A 23,551-nucleotide genomic window follows, 5' to 3' on the forward strand; every position below is an offset into this window, starting at 1 on the left:
ATTACTCAAAGAGACTAGGCCAAAACCTAGTGAACTGCATGCTGTCTGCTGCCTACATAGGGAGCTGCCTTCTAAAGGGAACATCCTGACTGAAATGAAACCACCTTAATCAAGCGATAGAAGTGAGCAGACTTGAAAATGCTACTGATGTTAAAATTTAATACATATGAGATACATTAATATTATTATATATCATTATATAAACCTTAGTGATGAATGAATGAATCAGAATTAATTACTGTCAATCAGCTGAAATTAATAGTCAAATTAATTACATGAAATGCGGATTAGTTAATCATTCAGTTTAGGCAGGCACTAAATGCACCAAATTAACATAGTGAATCTTTAATTGAAGTCATTGTCATTATTTCCAGCACAAACACGTCTCTTTTATATGTAAATTAAGCTCATTATAGGTCGCACCTGGTGCAATTTAAGTATGCAAAATCATGAAATGAATCTGTTAATCAATATTTATTGATTTATAGAAGATTTCCTATTATATTGACAGATGAATAGGCATAAAATGAAGAAGTGAATGGCTCCAGTGATATCTTTTTTTTCCCACTAAATATTATAGTGTGCACACCTATCATGCCTTAAAATGCTGCATATATGTAGGCAGCTCATTAGCTTTTGAAACCGTTCCAGAAAGACACTGTAAAATATAAGATTCACAAGCAAGCAGGATTTCTCATAATGAGGGCTGCATTAAAGATGGGCGTCATGTGACCTTCATCCTCACAGATGGGTGGTTTGATGTTGACAAAATGCAGCGCTGCTTCCAGCAGCTTGTTTGCTCATGGCTCAGAGCTCCTTTGCCCCGTCTGCTGTTGTTAACACCTGGTCCGGGCTGGCCCTCTCCTCGGGTCGGCCTGTTTTGTGTTTCCTAGAGCCAGGCATTGGCCCACTACAAAGGCACCAAACATGCCAAGAAGATGAAATCCATGGACGCTCCGAAATGCCTCAAACACAAGAGCTCTCTGGTCACCAAGGAAAATACCAACAAGGAGCCATCTAAGAGCCTCTCTCCCTCCACAGCATCCAGCAACACTGACAGACAAGGTAAGAGGAGAAACATTATCTCATGTCTACAAGCATCGCTATCAATGTTGCTCATGATTGCAGCTCATACCCCAAAGTGTAACTCGTCTTGAACTGTTTGTGACAAACTTGTTTGATACAGAAGTGTGTTGTGAACAGTTATTTTTTAAAGATTAGCAGATAATCAAAAATAAATAAATCCTTGATTTAAGATGTGGTCATGTTTAATGTTGCTCAACCAAACTTTGCAAGGTGAAAGAATGCTGTTGCAACAATTTTGCATGCAATCTCAGTCTTATTAGAGACAAAGTAATTATAGTGTTAATAAAAATTCTGCAAACACAGTGCGTATAAACATCCTAAATTAAAAGCAAAATAATTATTGGAGTTGAAATGATGATTAATAAGTTAATAAAAGTGAGTTAATAAAAATTAATGCAAACACAATGCATGCAAACAAAGGTAGGTAAAATGAATAATTAAATAAAGATTGGCAGACAATAAAAAAAGCAAAAAAAAAAAGAGATGGAAATAAGGTGTAGTCACAGTTACTGTTGCTCGATGAAACTTCACAGGTGCAAGAAAGCACTACAAAATGGGACAAGGTGAATGATACAGGAATAAATAACAACATTAAACATCCAAAGCTATTCTGCTGGCTAGCAAATAAATAAACTCTAAATAAATGTTGCATTTTTTTTATTTTTTATTATTATCTGCAATTGAGATAAAGGTTAAGATCATGATTTTTCAGTAGGGTTACAGCACACAGTTAGCAAATGTTAGCATCATTTTGTGGGGTTTGCTTTGGCATCTAATGGAGCGTTTGGACCCAGAAACAGTGTGTGACGTCAGGCTTACCAACGGATTGGTTGGCATTGCTAATTTGTATGTCAAAGTTCACCAGACCTCAATTTGGAGAGAGAAGAGGACATTCTTTCCACAGGAAACTCAATTTGGTCAAATTCTTCATTGCACAAATTGCCACTGAAATGCCTGAACTTTGCTCATGAGATGTGCATGTGACCATGCCTTTATTTTTGAGCCGTATCTAAGTATCTATGTATACTTTCTTGCAATTTGGCCCATAATATCTTATTGAACTGAGGGTTACTTGTACCAGTAAGAAACCACCTAGAAAACACCCAGCATAGTATTGACAAGTTTTGCATGCACAAAGGGCAAATGTATCAGTCTGTTAGAGTTCTGCTATTTACTGCTGTTTTGTGCTACAGAAGAAACATTCACCAGATTTCCTTGGACAAGGATTGACCTCCTCTCCTATTTCTGTCACAAAGAGCTTTCTCTCTGAACCGGAAACAAGAAATATGTTCCAAGAATCATCTTAAAGGCCGTAATTTGGGTCCTAGGCACGCGTTTCGCAGTAATTGTGTTGCTATTGCACCAGTACAGTACTTTGTTTATGTGCACCAGTGGAAAATAGCACGACACCCACTTCAGGTTCTGGTTTTCATTGACATCTCCTGATCTTAATATTCTTCTGCAGTACAGTGAAGTTATACATATCGCTCTGGTGGTTCAGTATGACTCGTACTGCTGTCCCTTACCAAAAAGTAGTATACTTCAAGTATACTTAAGTAAAGTTCAAGTATATTTTTAAGCATGCTTTATGTAGCAAGTATACAAATATCAGTGTTCTAGTAGTATTCTTGTAAGTGCACTGTTTCAATACTCATTGGGACGAAATTAAACCACTTTCTAGTATTTAAAAGTATACTTTTAAGTATAGCAGTAGCAAACTTTGAGTACACAACTAGTTTACCTCTATGTTTGCAGTTTGTATTGCAATTATACTTAAAGTGAACTTATATGTATACTGATAGTTTACTAATTAAATACTTTGTACACTTTGAAGTATAGTCTCAGTAAACTACTAGTAGTTTAATACTGCAAGTATACTCATACTGTAAGTGAACTTTACATCATACTTTAAGTACTATGTCTCTGTTTAGGTTTTAAAATTTGTATATATTTTGTTATGTGAATATCTGAACATACAAAACATCTAAAGGAAGATCTGCTTGTAAACAAAAACATTTTATACTAGCTTCATTGGTTCTTTTTTTAAACACTTTAATGTGGGAAAGTTTCATTTAAAAAAGTAAAGAAATACAATTTTGAACAAAAAGCAGAAAAAGACGATCCATTGGATTCAGAATGATAAACAAAAAGTAGATGGAGTCGATCAACACCCCAAAGCTTGACTGTAATTATGACCTCTTCATCGGTCGACATTTTATTCCATAACACTACAGTTCTGATGCTGTTTCATGTCACATGATCGTGTTAGATTACATGTGTTAGAATCTGTTGTTTCGGATTCTAGGAGCACAAGTATAGTTCAAATATATTTAGACTATCTGTAAGTAAGAGTCAAGTATACAGTACTTAAATATCATTTTAAGGCTATTTCTGAGAAGTACATAAAGCCTATTTCTGAGAAGTACATAACAAGTAAACTAAAAAGCATACATAGTATACATAGAAGTATACTAATAGCACACTTGAATAAACTTCTTTTTCGTAAGGGGTTTCAGATGATCCAAAGCAAGCAGCATCCTCCTGTGTTTGTTAGCGATCCAGGGGTTGGCTGTATTCTCTGCAGGATTACAGCTGGATCAGGTTGCTGGAGTCTCATGGCACGAAATTGTATATGTAAGCACTTTGTGGAATAAGGTGCACTCAACACATGTCTGGAACCGATAATTTACTTCACTCTTTTTTGTTCTGCTTGTTTAGGCCCAGCAGTCACGCTTGCCCAATGAAAATGTCTATTTGTACTAAAACACCTGGTGTAATCTAATTTGTGGCATTTTAAGGCAAAAGTGTTGCCTGAAGTCAGAGACGCTCCTCCACAAGCCATTATAAAGCAATGCCTCATCTCTATGAGCAAGAGGAAATGCAGTTTGTTTGGACTCGTAGATGCAACACCAAACACAATCACAAAAGATGCACTAGTGTTTGTAGTTTGTGTTCTGTGTGCATTGTGCTTTTTATAAACAACATGTTTTTTTGTTTTTTTTACCAACTGTTGTTCTTGCCAACAATTTGTGGTGAGTTCACTAAACAGTTGCAATGGTTTTGCATGCAGTCTGTATTTAATTGCAAAAAAACAAAAAAAAATGCATCTAAAGGACACTAGATTTTTTTTCTGCTCTTTTGCAACACACCTTGCTCTTTTTCCATTTTTTATTTACTTAAATCAAAAGAATTAATCATAAAGTAAAAAATACCTTTTTTCGTTCTTTTTTTTTTTTTTTTTTTGCCAACATAATTTTTTTCAAAGGAATAGTTCACCCCAAAAATTTAATTTGCTGAAAATGTATCCACCCTGAGGCCATCCAAGATGTAGATGAGTCTGTTTCTTCATCGGATCTGGAGAAATGTAGCATTGCATCACTTGCTCACCAATGGATGCTCTGCAGTGAATGGGTGCCGTCAGAATGAGAATCCAAACTGCTGATAAAAACATCACAATAATCCACAAGTAATCCACAGCACTCATGAATTAATGTCTTATGAAGCCAAAAACTCAAGCTTTTTTGGACTGTTTTCACTTGCAGCACTTGATCTGTGCATATTTCACTCCTGATTCAGACAAAACAACTTTTTCACTGAGGAAAGCAATATTATGGATAGAGGACTCATATTTAAGCCAGAAGCAACTGTTCTGAAGTTAAAGACGTCTCAGTGTGGGATTTGTTTCTAACAAACATGCAGCTTTCACTTCTCCAGATGTTAATTGATGGACTGGAGTCCTGTGGATTACTTGTGGATTATTGTGATGTTTTTAGCAGTTGTTTGGACTCTCATTCTGACGGCACCCATTCACTGCAGAGCATCAATTGGTTGAATGCTAAATTTCTCTAAATCTGTTCAAATGATGAAACAGATTCATCTAAATCTTGGATGGCCTGAGGGTGAGTACATTCTAAGCAAATTTTAGTTTTAGGGTGAACTATTTCTTGCATTAAGTACAGTTTTATCTTCTGCAGTACTTTATTTAATTGCAACTATATGAATCATCTTTCTGACTCCATGGCTATCCAGTTTAACCAGGCACTACTACATGTGCTAAAATAAGAATATTCTGCATTTAAATTCAGTATTTTTATTCTTTTCCATGTCCTTTTTTTTGTAAATGAGACTCATTACTGATTACGCATTAATCATAAGGCCAGTGCTCTTGTGGAGAGATGCTGTGGAGTCACATTAAGTATGTTAGATCATGATATTGTAGTCTGCTGCTTCCTACACTCTTTAGTACTCAAAACTGGGTTTTGCACCATGCACACACTGCATTTAACACAAGTCTTTTGTATACATTTGTGCTGTGCAATTTGCATTATTCTTTAGCAAATGGTGCTAAAACAACACATGCACTACATGCAAATATACGGCCCTATCTTCAGTGGGTGCAATTTATTTAAGTCAATTCCCTCCTTTGTATCTCTGGAATGGAAACGAATGAATCTGTGACCTACCTCTGCTGTTATCAGAAAACTAATCGAGCCTGTGTATTGTTTGCATTAAAACAGCCTGCGAATAAAGAAGGGTACCGTGACCCAGTTGAGTACATGATCACGCAGGGCCAGAAACCTCCCGATAAATCAGGCCACATCATACCGACCGCAGCATCAAACCCCACCGATTCTCTCCCATTCCCAGCATTTGGGGTGAGCTTGGCGTTTGTTTGTCAAAATGCCACTCGGTAATGAATATTAATGTGCGTAGATGTCAGAGAGATGAATTGTGGAGGCGGATGAAACCTGCATTATCTAGAGTTTATTTTCCGCATGTAATGAATAGCAGAGGCTCAGATACTAATAGGGTGGCTTTAGGGTGAGCAGAAAGCAGCGCGGGAGATTGTCTGCTCTTTGAGTGGCTATTTAATGTGTTTAATTCAAAGTTGTCTTTTGTCAGGACTGGGAAGTGAATTATGTTTGGGAAGAGAATATGTATGCATGTGACTACATACTTTGGAGGTGTTTGTTATATTTATATCTGGATGCCACTGCATTCGTAATGAATTTCTTAGCCTGGGGCTTCTCTGTAAAGGTCGTGCTAGACTTCAGCATGAAAGTTATTTTGGACCTTGCAAAAAAAAAAAAAATAAAAAAATAAATAAATATATATATATATATATATATATATATGCAATATATGCATACTCTATGGCAGAGATACTCATATTGTTGGTATGTGTACTTTTAGTTTTTGTATTTATTAGTTTCTAATAAATAATTTTCAGTTTTCACTATAATAATTATAGTATCTATCTATCTATCTATCTATCTATCTATCTATCTATCTATCTATCTATCTATCTATCTATCTATCTATCTATCTATCTATCTATCTATCTGTCTGTCTGTCTGTCTGTCTGTCTGTCTGTCTGTCTGTCTGTCTGTCTGTCTGTCTGTCTGTCTGTCTATCTATCTATCCTCACACATTTTCATTCTTATAGTGAAGACTGAAAATTATAAAAAAATAAATAGCATATATATTTATATATATATTTATATATTAATAATTATAGCATCTATCTATCTATCCTCACACATTTTCATTCTTATAGTGAATACTGAAAATTATAAAAAAATAAATAGCATATATATTTATATATATATTTATATATTAATAATTATAGCATCTATCTATCTATCTATCCTCACACATTTTCATTCTTATAGTGAAGACTGAAAATTATAAAAAAATAAATAGCATATATATTTATATATATATTTATATATTAATAATTATAGCATCTATCTATCTATCTATCTATCCTCACACATTTTCATTCTTATAGTGAAGACTGAAAATTATAAAAAAATAAATAGCATATATATATATATATATATATATATATATATATATATTTTTTTTTTTTTTTTTTGCTAAATATTTATCAATATTCATTTATTAGTTTTTCTGCTATATAATTAAAAGTAATATAAATAAAAAAGTTATTACATACACACACATAATGGAAAATATATAAATAAACATGCATGTAAATAAATAAATGTGTATATATGTGTGTGTGTATTTTGCTAATTGTCTAATGTTTATACTTTATAATACATATAAATATAAATAAAATATAATATATAGTATTTAATAGGATATACATAATATATAATTTAATGTAAGTGTAATGTAAATATTATTTACGGAAATTATTTATATTGTTCTTTTTATTGAATATATTACATATTTATATAAACATACAATAAAAATTTTACTTAATAGTTCACAAAAATGAATGCTTCAAAAACAAAAGACAAAACTGTGCATGTTTGCATTCTGCTGTCCTGTGTTTGCATGCATAGGCTGCAAGGCTTGTTTTGTTTAGATGTGGATATTATGGTTTTAAAATCCAGAGAAAAGTGTTTTACATTATTATTAGAATTATTATTTGTAGTAGTAGTAACTTTTAAGAACTAATTACTAGTGAACCATTATTGAGAGTAAAAACTGGTCTACTTCCTTTATCCCGGTGCATCTAAAACATTTGAGGCTAGAAAAAAGACACTACAGCGCCTGCAGATATAGTGATGCCACAGACATCAAAAAAAAATGAAACCGAAGTAAGAAATTGTCAGAGCTGAAAATGACATCTAGTCAGTGAGACGGCAGCATCAGCCTCAGCAGCAGCACACATGGCCGTTATCTGAGGCAGAGAGAGAGAGAGATGGTCAGTGGACAGAGAGAGAGCCGCTGTAGATGAGAAGATGAGTCAGCAGCCGCGTGTGTGTGACACAGACGCTTCCATCTCTCTGTTCCAGTCCAGTGCCGGAGGAAATGTACCCTGATATTAGCTATTAAAGAGCAGATTGTCAGGGGAGGGACGCCAGCTCAGACAGCTGCACAATGCGACAGAAAGCACGAGTCAGGAAAGAGAGAAGAACAGACCGGACTTCAGATGCTTTCTCTTGGTTCAGAGCTGGTTTATGGAATGGGACGGTGCTCTAAAACTGCACTTTCACCTACCAACCTGATGCTTCTCAGACGTTTCTCCTGAGAAAAAGTGTCCAGGGATCTCAACAGTGTTTCCAAATGTGTTCAGATCAGTGATATTTTAGCAGCATTGAGATACAGGATTTCTGCAGGGTGTCTTAATCAGAGTAGAAGGTCTTAAATTGATGAAGGCATGGCATTGCATGTTGCACGTATTGCTAAAATCAATATCCTGCATAGTATTTTTGTCTTGTTTTTCGACACAAATAACTAAAGATCCTTAAATTAAGATATATTTACTTGAGATGCAAAATTAAGATATTAAGTCTTATTTTCCGAGGAATTGAACAAAGTTTGTTTAAAACAAGAATAAATATCCATCAGTGGTGAATAAAATCTGGTTTCCTCTAAGAATTAAGTAAAAAAAAATTCTGAGCCCATTGGCAGATCTTAGTTTTTTTGTTTATTTAATTTTTTTTATCATAAACTTGCTTGATTTTGATCAATTTCACACAAAACATTTAGACTCACCATCTTTAGACATTCACACAGGAAAACAAGACAAAAATACTGAGGAAAACGTCAGATTTTGCAAGTGTGATCAGTTATTTCCATATTTAAGTGTTTGGAAGCAATGGTATTAATGCATTTTTTTATCTTTTTCTTTTTTTCTTTTTACTTATATGAGAAATAATGGAGATGACTTGACTTAAAAGGTCTTTTAAAGTTTATTTTTGTATATTTTTATATTTTCTGATTTTTATTAGTTTTTCTTAATATGTCTATTTTTTTAGTATTCAAAATTCATTTATCATTTTTGTTTCATTTAGTTTAACTTGATATACTAAAATAAGTCAAAGAAAAAAAACAAAGAAATACTAATAAAAATGACAAAACATCAAAATGAATTAATTAAAATTTAAACGAAATCAGAAAATATAAAAATATACAAAAATAAAAATAAACTTTAAAGTCCCTTCTGCTCACCAAACCTGCATTTATTTGATAAAAAATACAGTAACATTTTAAAATATTCTTACCATTTAAAAGGACTGTTTTCTATGTGAATAAATGGTAAAATGTAATTTATTCATGTGATGCCAATCTGAATTTTCACCACTCCAGTCTTCAGTGTCACATGATCTTCAGAAATCATTCTTATATCCTGATTTGCTGCTCAAGAAACATTTCTGATTATTATCAATGTTAATATCAATCGTGCTACTTCTATTGTTGTAAAAACTGTGATAAACTTTATTTTTCAGGAATATCTGATGAAAATAACTTTGAAAGGGACAGTGTTTTGAAAACTTTCTAAATGTCTTTACTGTCACATTTGACCAATTTACGCTGTTTACATGTTTCCATGGCATTGAAGAAATGTTCTGGTTTTCCGTATTTTCACAGTTTTTTACGGTAGGAGGCGCTATTACACATTTTCTGAAAGAGTACTGAATCTCAGGATCACAGCATGGTAAAATAACGTGATCATAAATTATTAAACAGCATACAAATAAAAAACTGCCAAACATTTCTGAATTAAATGTTGACTCAGGAAGTGTTTTAGGAGCGTGTGGATGAAAGTGATCTTTTGTTGTTGTTGTTGTTTAAAAGCAGAGGCTTTGTTCTTTTGACATGTGTCCCTGGAGCACAAAAAACAGTAATAAGTCTCTATGGTATATTTATAGCAATAGCCAAAAAACACTGAATGGGTCAAAATTATACATTTTTATTTTATGAAAAATATCATTAAGATATTAAGTAAATATCATGTTCCATGAAGATATTTTGTAAATTTCCTACTGTAAATATATCAAAACATAATTTTTTATAAGTAACATGAATTATTATTGAGTAATATTAGTGCTTTAAGTGGCCCAAAAGAGGTGCCAGTACTCTATTATAGCCAATATATATTTATATATATTTATATATTTTTATTTATTTTTTATGACTCCCCTCATCCCCTGAGGTAACAACAACTATATTGAATGAGTTTTATATACAGCAGTCAAAAGGCGACCTTAATAATAAAGTCTTTTATTCGTTTGTGGATTTGCTTGAGCTAGAAAGAACTACTGAACATAAATAAAATGTGCAAAAGGATTTTGAAAAAATACCCTTAGAAAGAGCTACTGCATTACTGCATTCAAACTGACTCAAATAATTTGCGATCCCCTTAGACAAGGCTGCAGCACAAATGACCTCCTCACTGGTGTTTTACAGAAGCTATTATTCTCTATAAAATATGGATAATTTCTAAATGAGATATTTGGGGTGATTAATAAAAAAACAGAGGTCTGAGAGGAACGCCTGGCCCTCGGGGACTGATTTCACAAGTCAGTGTGATTCATAATGGGGTGTAATCATTATAATTAGAGGCCTTAATCCAGCATCATGGTGAAAATGTAATCAGAACTCAAGGGAACTTTCTGATTAGTTGGTATAATAAAGAGGGTGGACGGATTATGGAGACGTGCGCTTATTACTGCCCCCGTAATTAAAGAGCAGAGATTGGCAAGTGTTCAGGCACATCAGCAGAAACAGACAGGAGAGTTACTTGAGAAAATGAGATATGTATTTTTTTCATGATTGGTATTATTTAATTATCAAATTATTCGGTTTACATCATTTTATGAATGTTTATTATCAATAATAAGATTCATCATTTAAAAATTCATATTTTAATAATTTGAAATGTTGATTACTTTGAACTACTTTTGTAATTTTATCAGTCAAAATATAATATTTTATTTTATTTTATATAAACAATATCAATATTAAAAATTTTGTTAAGTAATATTGTGCATTAATATTAGATCTGATAATAGCATGTTTAATTAATCTTGTCATTTGTATTTGTTTTTATTAATTTTATCTCAGTTATTCTTTTTTTGTACATCAAGTTAAACTAAATTAAAATGGCAATAATTTTTAATATTTTAGTTTAGTTAATACACACACACACACACACACACACACACACACATTATTAGATTGTTAATAATCATTTTAATTGGAAAATTACTGATATCCGTTATTTTATCAAAAATCATGATATGTTTTAGACTGCGACCAACCAGATAAAATATTTTATATTATATTTATTTCTTAAAATATCATACTTACAGATGTTTGTTCTGCTGTTTTCTTTCCAAAATGGATGAAAAGCAATGCTGGGGAAAAAACTATAAAAACTAATATATCACAAGTTTCTCCAAAAACATTTTGGTTTGTTTATTTATTTTTTATAATTAATTAAAAAAGTGTTGCATACAGAGCATTATGGATCTTTAGCCACAATATCAAAATGTGTAATTGCATTTTAGCATTGAAGAATAAATATGTGTCGTTGTGATATTTTGTGACTTAATGCAATGACATTCAGGCATTTTATTTCCATTGTTTTTAGGGCTTCTGAATATGACTGGTGACATAAAAATGAATTGCACTGACTGAGCCAGATCTGTTCTGACACCTCCAGCACATTGATAGAGCAGACTGATCAAAGCCAACCCAGTCATTAATGAACAACCATTGATCTCTGTCTTTTTCCTTCCTTGATGTTCTACCTGTGTGTGTTTCTCCTTCTTTTGACTCACAGGTCACAGCAGAGTCTATAGATCACCAGCACACTGACAGACAATCAAAGCAGCCTGTACTCTCACAAACCACCCTTTAATGACTTAACACACACAAATGCTGCTCAAATTGATCACGCGTCGTAGTTCGGGATGTGCCAGACTTCCTGTAGTCGGCCGGTTGTGATCCGAGCTTCCTGATGTTAGATGAAAATGAGGCTAATGTTCAGGTCAGCGCTGCTGCCCACCTCCCTTACTCTTTATCCGTCGTTCAAGGGGAATCTCTTCATAAACAACAAATGACTTTGTGGGCTTTTGACATCAGCGGTAAATTGATTAATTGAGGAGTAGAGCTGTTTTAAAGTACCTCTTCACTGAAAAATTACAGCTGGATGGAAAATATGGTCTAAATTGCTTGGTCTGTTCGCATGATATATTTATACAGTGTTCTTGCAGCAAAGATAAGTTTAATATATATACAACTGTGCTGCTGTAGATTCAGTCTTTATTATTTTATTTTGCATTATCCTAAATGGTTGCACACGATCATGAACCTGCTGCACTAGTGAAATAAACAAATGATTCATAAACAAACGACTCTTTTGAATCGGTTCCTTTTAACGAGAATTAGTTCTTGTTTTAGATGTTACCACAAATAGTGTTGTGTTTGTTTAGTATATAATCAGAAATATTTATCTGAGGCTTTTCCTCCAAAGTAATAAAAGAATCATTAATGGAGTCATTATGGAACTGGAATCATTAAATGGAATATGATTCATAATTGGTTAAATTACCTGTGATTCAACATCCTACACGAATAGGACATAATTGTTTCCAGATGATGTGCTCCTTCACACACATGCACCAAATGAGTATTAAAACTGAACCTATTAAAAGATACAAATAAAACATACATAAGTAGATGAACAACTTGAATTTAAAATGTAAAAACTAAAAAATGTATATTTGAAAACCTAATAAATTTGAACTAAATTAAATAAAACTGGAAACAAAAATAAAACCTAATTCAAAATATTATTAAATATGGTAACACTTTTCAATAAGGTTTAATTTGGTCAAATTAGTTAACTTATTTAATCTCAGCATTTACGAATGCATTTTTTCAAAGCAAAAATACTGTTAAAATTAGTTAATTGACTATGAAATAACATATAAAAACTAATATTAACAGTGGTTAATAAATGTAGAAATATATTTGCTCATTGTTAGTATAAGATTTTTCAACAAATGAGATCCTGTATTTAAAACCTGGAAGACTCTGACCATGCCATTGCTGTTTTTAAATTTTTTATTTCTATTATTTTTTTTCATATAATGCAGGTTTTCCTAACTTTTTGTCACTCAAACCACTTTAAATCTTCAAGTCAATATTTAAAGTTAAAATTTCAGTAATTTCACAACATGTTTGAATGTTCTCTGCTGTCGGTTAATATTTAAATAAATATATAAATTATTGATAGTCAGATAAACAAATAAAATATATAAAAAGTGTTTTAGTTTGTTTTCGTTTCTTTCTTTTGTGCTGTCAGCGTTGCTGCCTCAGTCCAAAGCTCAACAAGCTAACCTCCTTTTTACGATACAAATCATTGCAAAGCAACTTTACAAATAGTTATTTTTAAACTATATTTAGTGGTAGCTTATCAGTGGTGACTGTCAGTTTATATGCATATTGCAGAAATTTTTGGAAAAACTAATACAAGACGTAGTTAGCCAAACGATGAACACTATTAACAGCAATTATTATATGATGCAATCACACTTGTAGCAATATTTGTTAGTTCTGTTTGTTGATTCGGGGTTAGCATCATCTGGTGTCCTCCAGCATCATCTCTTCTCAGGTGTTCTGGATCCAGACTGGAGCTTGTGTAAATCCTACATCCCGTGACAAAACAGAGAAAAAAATAGAGACTTCATTAGCATAGCTGCTGATCCAACCAAGTAAAATTCATTAGTTTAACCCAAGCTAAAGAATAAGAATGCACATTTGATCAGATGCAACTGCAGTCAGAAATTATGAGATGAATTATGCGAAAGAGATGGGTTTTCAATCTAGATTTAAACAGAGAGAGTGTGTCTGAACCCCGAACATTATCAGGAAGGCTGTTCCAGAGTTTGGGAGCCAAATGTGAAAAAGCTCATTTAGTCGATTTTGCTATCCTAGGAACTAACAAAAGTCCTGTATTACGAAACTATATGTGCAGAACAACCTATTGATGGAGTTTAGGGTTAACTATAGTGTTGAACTGATTATGTGAAAGTATCGAAACTGTGGACAATGAAACATTTGCAAATAAATATGTTTTTAGTCGAATAGTCATTTGATCTCATATGACCTAAAGTAATGGTTTGCAATAACACGGTTTGACCTGTGTGGCACTGTAGTGCAAAGCTACTAATTCAGCCTTCCTGCGTATAATTATACATTTATAATTTTTTTCCGCTCTTTGAATTTTTCGAATAATCATTAGATGAATCCATTTTCAAAATAATGGTTTGTTGCAGCCCTGGGGTTAACCGTCGCACACATGGACTGTTTTGGCGTTTGTTTTCCTCTCCCACATGTTCCTTGTTCCCTTTTGTGACCTAGCTTCTCCTTCATGTTGATTGTGTTCTTTGATTTCAGGTGTTCCCTCTTTAGTTTCCATGGGTTTTAATTAATTACTCCAACTGTTTCAGTTCTCCCTGATTACTTTCCCTGTGTTTATTAGCCCTGTGTTTCCCGGAGTCTGGTGTCTAGTCTTAACCATCAATCCCCGTGTGCTACATGCATGTTCCCATATATTTCTAAATAAAGTGTGATTGTTCTGGATCCTCCCACATCTCCTTGCTCCTTTGTTTTCTCATTCCTCACAGTAAGCGCCACTGACTAATTGGTTGTTCGGTAGCATCCATGTCTCTTTTATTTATCCCAGAGCTCCTCTTTGGTTCATCTGTAAAAGAAAAGACTCTACTTTACGGGTCACCAAAATAGAACAACATAATTCAGTATCGATTGAGTCCCCAGGGTTTGATATTAAGAGAGCTTCTGTGTTATTATTGTACGAAGAGTTCAGACCCTTCAGACATTGATCAGAGCGTCCTGCCAGAACCAGACCTCATCTGGGGAAATTCAGCAGCAGTTTATCTTATTCACTGCAATTCATTTCAGTGTCGACCACATTAGGTAAAACTGGCGTGTGGCGCCATCGATCTCAATATTTAACACAGTTATTTTCCAGCACAAAAAGGGAAGTCTTCAAATCAAAGCTAGTCCAACACTTGGGGAAAAACTCAGGATCAGAACGCGAGAGTGCTGCTTGATGGAATAAAGTGCTCATGTATTATTGACGATGGCACCGAAGGAGCTTTTAGAAGTTGACAAGTCATCAGTGACATCAGGGTTTGTGTTTATATGTGCCTGCTTCATATTTATTCATCCAAAACACAAGCCAGTACTCATCCATCCAGTGGACAGTATAATGTGCTTATAATTAGAAAAATCGGACTTCTATATGTGCCTCAATACAATGCTTCAGATTAGAAAAATATGAATGAGTTCATCATATTTATTTAGTTAAATGGTATTTAACTTGTATTAACTTAACTTAAATGTATTATTGTAATTGTTTTACATTGCATAGTCAATTAAATGCTTTAAAAATGAAAGGGACTGTACTTTTCAATCATTTTCTTTTTACAGTTTATTTGAAACTTGATGATTTATAGTTGATGAATAACGAGTCTCTATTTATTTATTTGCTTGTTTGTGTTTCAAATATTGTATATATTTTTTTTGCAATTTATTAAATTATTAAAGTTGTTTAATAAAATGTATTTTGTATTGCCATGTAGTTTGTTAGTTATGCAGGAAATGTTTTTTGTATATTCTAATTAATAATTGTTCTTATTTATAATAATGTTCTCTTCATATTTAGAACTTCAGGGATAAGTTATTCATAATAAATGACGAGTCTGGATGTATTTATTTATTTGTTTGCTTTTTAAATTTAAATTGTTTGTTTTAGCTTCATTTTTAAGTTCTATTAAATTATTATTTTATTATTTAAATATTATATTAATAAACGTATTAAATAATCATTATTTGCTATTTGTCTTGTTTGTGTGTGTGTTTATTTATGCTGGAAATTGAGCAAAATGTTTTTGGATAATCTTTTTCAATAATATGTCTTTGTATAATCAATTAATTTCATTAAGTGCTTTAAAAATGAAAAGTACTTAATTTTTAATTCTTTTATATTCATATTTGGACATTCATATATAATGAATAATTGTTTTGTTTTTATCAATGATGAGTCTGGCATCAGTGCAAGAATAGCTTCACATTATGAAGCACTTGAGTTCAAAACAATGGACTCCCAATAAAACAGTAAAGCTATTATTATTATTTAAGCAAGCTTTTATTTTTACACCAGAAACGTGTTATTTGTCTTTTACAGGTGGGAGTCATGGAGTGCCTGTGACCCCTTCATCCCCCTCTTCTGCCCCAGTGTTCGGCTCCGGGGTGGAGCCCACAGAGCCAGAGTCTACCTCAGCATCAGGAGGAGAGGACGGCCGCTCCATCACCCCCATCCCGCCTGAACCAGAAGAGAACGACCCCGCCGTCAGTCCAGAGACGGAGGATGAGAAAGCACTGCGTCTGCTCTACTGCTCCCTCTGTAAGGTGGCCGTCAACTCTGTGTCACAGCTGGACGCACATAATACCGGTAAGCAGCTTCTCAGAGCCTTTTTTCAGAGTTCAGCAGAATCAGGTCTTATTCAGACACATGCAGGACAACAGAGCTCAAGTAACATCCTCTGTTGCTGCAGTTTTATAATAGAAGTCACTCAAGATTACAGTCAATTTGACATTTTACAGTAAATTTCAATTACTGTAATGCCCAGCTTCTTTATTAGAAACTACAAGTCCAAGACTTTAAAAGGGTAAATGAATAAAAATGTAAGTACTACTAAAATAATCAAGTACTATAGCAAGATACTGCACCTTTGTTATGATGATATATGTCAAGTTAGGTTGTGGGGACATTTTTCAGGCTATTTAGGTTACATTAACATGATAATTAGCAAAACTATTGTTTGCCATCAGTTTTTTTTTATTTAAGAAATTAAATGTTTTTATTCAGCAGGTATGCATTAAATTGATTAAAAATGATAGTAAAGACATAATGTTACAAAATATTTCTATGTAAAATTAATGCTGGTCTTATGGACTTTCTATTCATTGGTGAATCCTGAAAATTATGGTTTCCAGATAAATATTCAGCAGTACAACTGTTTTCAACATTAGTAATAATCAAAAATGCTTCTTGAGCAGCAAATCAGCATATCAGAGTGATTTCTGAAGATCATGTGACACTGAAGACTGGAGGAATGATGCTGGAAATACAACTGCACATCACAGATATAAATTACGCTTTAAAATATTTTCAAATAGAAAACAGGTCTTTAAACTGTAAAAATATTACTGTGTTTTGTTCAAATAAATACAGCCTTGATGAACAAACATTAAAAATCTTTACCGTCTGTCTGTTTTGAAACACTGTTTGATTTGGTTCATGGTTTGAAGCTTTTGAAAGATTTTTAAGGAGAAAATGAATCCAGAGCTGCGGCTCATAGAAGCTATATTTGAAGCACTATTTGATCCAGCTTATCCATATCATTTAATTTTATACAGAAGTTACACGTTTATGTTTGTCTTCAAAATTAGTTTTAATTATATAAGCAAAAACCTTTTAGTTTAAGATCAACAAGAAACATAAACTCCCTCACTCTTTTGATATATACTCAGTACTAATACATTTAAAACTGCTTAGAATATTGATGCATCAATGCTAAAGATCCCTTCCAGCCCTCATGTATCTCTCTTTTTTTTTTTTGGATGTTGTTTTTTGTTCTCTCTGGCAAAGGCGTATCATTAAGGTGATAAATGTTTTGAACCTGTCATGTTTTGTTCCTCAGGCACCAAACACAAAACCATGCTGGAGGCTCGGAGTGGGATCGGCTCCATCAAATCGTTCCCCAGGCCCGGGCTGAAGAGCAAGCTGACCGCCCCCACTAAAGCAGACACGGGCCTGCAGAACAAGACATTCCACTGTGAAACCTGCGACGTGCACGTCAATTCAGAGACGCAGCTCAAGCAGGTGAACGCCGAACCTCATTTGTCTGTCACTCTGAAAGAAAAAGAGCAGCTAGACATAGAAGCAATGCATGGATTTCAGTCACTGTAAAACAAAACTCATTTGACTACAGGTTTTGCAAATGAGATTTCCTTTATTATGTAACACGGTGGGCATGTTTTTGTGACATACAACTCTGTATAATGACATGGGTATGACACAGGTATTACAAGGAGAGGGTGACTTATGAGGACATAACACATGTCCCTATTTTTCAAAACGCTTATAAATCATACAGAATGAGTTTTTTTGAGAAAGTAAAAATGCACAAAGTTTCCTGTGAGGGTTAGGTGTAGGGCCATAGAATTTACAGTTTGTACAGTATAAAAACCATTACACATATTGGATGAACCCATGTGTGTGTTACTATAAATGCTTAAAGCAAATAATCTGCAGTGCAAATTGTATTTTAATTTGAAATGCAAAGATCATAATAGCATTGAACACTGTTATAGAATCTGTGAACTGGTTCTGTCCGCTCATCACATCTGCGTCACATTCTGTGTTTGTATCGTCAGCATATCAGCAGCAGACGCCATAAAGACAGAGCTGCGGGGAAACCAGCCAAACCCAAGTACAGTCCTTACACCAAAACCCAAAGAGGAGCCACCAAACAGACAGTAGGTTCCTGCATCCTCTCGCTTCTAAATGCAACTGCCATCTGTTCGTTTCAGAAAGGTTGAAAATACCTGGAGAAAAATAGCCTTTAGCAACCCCATTCATTTCAATGGAAATGGGCAAACAATAAAGGAAATTTTGAAATCAGATGTTAATAAAACCAAGATGAATTAATTTCACAACACATTTAACTTTCACGGTGTGACATATTTCTGTTCAGTGGGAAATAATGAAGACCAGGATTTCATTCGTGTATAGATTACGTGTTGGTTTATGTTATGTGTGTGTGTGTGTGTATATATATGTGTATATATATATATATATATATATATATATATATATATATATATATATATATATATATATATACACACACACATACAATAATATATGCTATCATTCAAAATCAAAGGGTCGGTAAGATGTATAAATGAAAAATACAGTAAAAAGTAATAATGTGAACTATTATTTGACATAACTCTTTTCTATGTGAATATAAAATGTAATTTATTTCTGTGACCCTGAACTTTTGAACAGTGGTGTAGTTTATTATTGTATTCTCAGAACCTGTTTGACTCCAGAGACAGAGGAAACTATTGTTTTGATGAAAATTTATCACAACAATGTTTTCCTTTCAAACAACACGTCCTGATGAATTGTACACATCAATACCGTTTATTAAAGCGATAGCTCACCCAAAAATGACAGAAAATTCTGTCATTGTTATATTTTTTTCTGCATTGCTTCGTGCAACACCAGCTCACAGTGACCAGATCTGTCAAGCTCACTGTGAACACAAATGAGATTTCAAAGATTGTCAGTGAGTGATTTCAATTTGTCTGTTCCTCAAACAATCTATCATATGACTTCAGACATTTTGGAAGCTAGTGCTTGAGTCATGTGGACTACTGTTGTGGTGCTTGTGTTCACTGTGAACTGTTGCTGTAGTGAAACTGTTTGGTGATCCATGAAAAAGAAGAACCATATACAGGTTTGGACACCTCTCTTCAGTCACATTGCATATGCAGGATTTTAGGGCAGTGTTTCCCAACTACTGTGATAGATTGTCAGGTGTGCCGTGGAAAAATCATCAAAATCTCTATCACTATAATGTTTCGTCATTATTGATATTGTTTTAAATAAATGCTATTAGTCATCTTTACATCCGTTTGTGTTTTTTACAAATATTAACCGGTGAAATGCATTCAAAAGAACTTGTGAGTAAACCTCATAATGCCACTGGACTATCAGCAAACCCTCATAACTTCATAAGTGTCATAATTCATTCAGAATGAAATGCCTCACGCAGACTAGAGACAGATCGCTGCTCGTTCACACTGCAAGGGTAAATAAAGAACTGATGTTTGAATAAGTACAGCATTTTCTTTACTCTATAAAGGCGCGTGTGTGTGTGTGTGTGTGTGTGTGTGTGTGTGTGTGTTTGAATATAAAGCCACAATACCAGCTCTGAAGACGCTATATATGTGTATATATATATATATATATATATATATATATATATTTGTTTTTAAATTTCCTGAAAGTGATTGTGGTTTTAAAGATACTACAATGTTTCTGCCCGACAGCGATGACATATAAATGTTTTGTTTTATCATGAAGCTACCTATGACCCTGTGTTCATATACTCAAGCTCAAGTTTCACATTAAATGTGAGTACTACTTAAAATACATTATCCAGTTTTAATGCAAGTTTATGCAATTTTGTTATATTTCGGTGCTTAGTGGTGTGCCGTTGGATTTTTTACTTTTCAAAACTGTGCCATAGATAAAAAAAGTTGGGAAACACTGTTTATATACAACCCATTTGATTACAGATTTTACTAATAAAATTGAATTTGCATACAATTTTTTTTTTATTTTATTCCATCGAGGCCTCAAAATGAGTACAAAGAAACTGCCAAATACAAAATGTTTTTTGAGTTCAACAATAAATCAGTGCCACTTTGCTTGTACTTTTGTGGAAGTGATGGAATACATCTACACAAGCTTGGCCTCTATATTTCTGTGTGCCTATTCCTTTTTTTTTTTTATATATATATTTATTTTTATACACTATACCTATTATTTACATATGTGTGCGCGTGTTTGAATCATGTTGAAGAATGTGTCATTATTATTAATCTAATAATTATCATGCTAAATTCTCATAATGCTATTTTACATATAAAACAATTTAAATATTTTAATTAGTGTACAATAAAATAAAAAATAAAAAACCTGTTCTCTGTCCAGCAGGTGAAGATGCCAGTTGGTAAAGACCTGTGTCAGACAACCAGGATAATGCCACCCCACCTGGCTGCCGTCGCTGCTGCTGCCGCTGCCATTAGCTCCGCCTTCCCTCTGCGTGCCTGCCATAGCCCCGCCCTCTTTCAGACTCAGTCCCTCCCCACCGCGCTGCTCCGCCCTACACCGGGGCCAATCAGGACTGCTCACACGCATGTACTGTTTGCCCCCTATTGACCTTTGAACTATGACCTCTGGCGGATCGGACCATTAACCCCTTCATCTCCTCACACTGGGCATGCACCCCGGATCAAATGAGCGATACTGCAATAATTTAAAAATGAAACATGAACCAGGTAACTATGCATCGTCATTTATATGTGACACACTGACGTTAAGCTATAAATGTATCAGTGGAGATATGATTTTAGTTTTTTTTCTGTATGGAAACAATGATTCATCATCATCATCATCATCATCGCTTAGAGTACAAGACTGATTTGTAAATTAAAGGTGAGTTTGTGAACACAGAGATGTTAATAATGGAGAAAATGGAAAGTTGTATTTCTCTGCTGTTTTGCACTTTAAGTCTTTCTGTTGTTGATTTCTAGACGAATAGATCCCTTCCTGTTTCCAGCTGTTGGTGTAACCAGGTCAGCAGTGCTTCATTTGTCAATGGACCCGTTTCACATTACTGCGGTTCTCAGAAGCTGAATTCATCAGAAACTTCTATAGTCGTGAATGGAAACTACAACAAATATCATTTTTGCATTCCCATTTGCGTCAATAGAAGAAGAAACAAAACCAGTTTAGCATTTCTATGACTACACAAAAGAGAAAGAAATATCCATCATCATAACCTCATATAACAAAATAATATATCAGATATCTACGTAATCAATTGTGTTGGTCGTAAGAGAGAAATGTAAAAATTGCCACCACTCCATCAAAAAAATTACTTTCACTTTTTGCTATTTTATTTGACAAAATTAAGAATTTAATGATTATTAATCATTAATTGATTTAACAAAAGTAATAATGATAGTTGTTTATTTTCTTCTAAATTAATTAAAATTTGCCATAACTTCTTACAAAAAAATTACTTTGTAGCAGGTTTTACTCGGAAATTGCTAGCAATTTCACAAATAAAGAAATGGCAATTAATACATTGAATTAAATGTGAAACTTATAAATGTCCATGAAAATATTACAAATTTTACAGCATAAAATGTGGAAATGCATCTGTGAGAAGGGTCATTAAGATCTCATGGAATCAGTTAAGACATTTTCTATATAATAACTTGAACTGTAAGTGTCATGTGACTAATCACGCTCGAGCAGAAACATTGTCAACTTAATTCTGATTGGCTGCTGACCTTAAAGACCGTCCATAAAATGGTCAATAATTGCAATCCAATTCCAGATCCAGCTTTTCTGATACAAATGAAGCCCTGTTTATACCTGTGTGTGTGTGTGTGTGTGTGTGTGTGGGTGAGTGTCTACAGCAGAACTTGGGGGAAGATAAGTGTGATTTCCAAAATAAAATGCTGCTGATTCATGACAAAGCAAGGTTAAAAAATATAGTGGGATGTTTGCTAAACAGATAAATATGTAAATGTGCAGGAGTGTGTTCGAGTGTGTGTATAGGGTGTTAGTGAGTTAGTGGGCTTTTCACCTGAAGTCGTTCCTGGAAACATCTCATGAATGTTACATGAGCTACTAAGGCCACAAAGCGTGTCTCTTCTTGCAATGTGAAAACCGATAAACATTCATTTTCAAATAAAGATACCTGCTTTATTATCTTGCTTGTTTGAAAAATATAATTCACTTCACTATGGAAAATGTGCATATATATACTGTATGTATATACACACAAACACCCTCTAAAAGTCTAAGAAATTAATACTTATATTCAGCAAGGGGACAAAAGTGACAGTAAATACATGTATAATGTTACAAAAGATTTATATTTTAAACAAATGATGTTCTTTATAATACACTCACACACAGACACACACACACACACACACATATATATATATATATATATAAAGATTTCTAAATCTATATGCAAATCAGTATATTAAAATGATTTCTGAAGACTGGAGTGATGATGCTGAAAATTCAGCTCTGACTCACAGAAGTAAATTACATTTTAAAATATATTCAAATAGAAAACTGTTATTTAAAATTTTAATAATTTTCCAATATTACTGTTTTTACTGTATTTTGATCAAATCAATTAAGCTTGGTGAACAGACGAGACTTCTTTAAAAAATAATTAAAATTAATAATTTCTTAAAATTTTAGATACTGCCGCCCCAAATACACAGTATTTACTTTCAACTTTGGTGAGAAAGTAAAATGGCCAGAACAAAAATAAAACAGTTCACCTAAAAATTTCAATTTGCTGAAAATTTACTCAACGTCAGGTCATCCAAGACAAGTTTATTTCTTCATCAGAACAAATTTGGAGAAATTCATTTCACTTGCTCACCAGTGCATCCTCTGCAGTGAATGGGTGCCGTCAGAATTGTTTCTTAATTCTTTTCAAGCTTTTCACTTTTGGCTTCTCAATATGTTAACTGACGGACTGGAGTGATGTGGATTACTTGTGAATTATTGTGATGTTTTTATCAGACTCTCATTCTGACGGCACCCATTCACAGTGGACCCACTAGTAGGCAAACCAAAGCTCAGACATTTTGCAGAACATTTATTTTCATGTTTTTTTGTTTTTTGTTTTTTTCGAAGAAAGAAAATACAGGGTTGAAATGACCTGAGGTTACGTATATATGACAAAAGGATCGTTTCGAGGGTGAACTATTGCTTTAAAAAAGCACGCCAGCTATCTAAACTTTGCTAGTTTTGGTCCACGAGCTGGTA

At 33.5% G+C, this 23,551-nt stretch overlaps 1 protein-coding gene across 4 annotated transcripts in view; it reads left to right on the plus strand.

Annotated features, from left to right (window-relative positions):
• LOC113059356 (zinc finger protein 385D-like) overlaps positions 1 to 22,470 on the plus strand; it is an 81,056-nt gene extending 58,586 nt beyond the window's left edge. For 3 of the 4 annotated variants that reach the window (XM_026227811.1, XM_026227813.1, XM_026227809.1), the window contains 5 exons: positions 894 to 1,065; positions 16,067 to 16,333; positions 17,586 to 17,767; positions 18,322 to 18,423; positions 20,675 to 22,470. In XM_026227811.1, coding sequence (XP_026083596.1) covers positions 894 to 1,065; positions 16,067 to 16,333; positions 17,586 to 17,767; positions 18,322 to 18,423; positions 20,675 to 20,902 — 951 coding nt within the window. In that variant the 3' untranslated portion in view covers positions 20,903 to 22,470. The remainder of the gene's footprint in view (positions 1 to 893; positions 1,066 to 16,066; positions 16,334 to 17,585; positions 17,768 to 18,321; positions 18,424 to 20,674) is intronic. The other variant, XM_026227810.1, reaches the window with a different exon arrangement.
• Positions 22,471 to 23,551: the final 1,081 nt, after the last annotated feature.

The sequence above is a fragment of the Carassius auratus genome, chromosome 41 (genome assembly GCF_003368295.1).
Source record: "Carassius auratus strain Wakin chromosome 41, ASM336829v1, whole genome shotgun sequence".
Taxonomy (NCBI): Eukaryota; Metazoa; Chordata; class Actinopteri; order Cypriniformes; family Cyprinidae; genus Carassius; species Carassius auratus.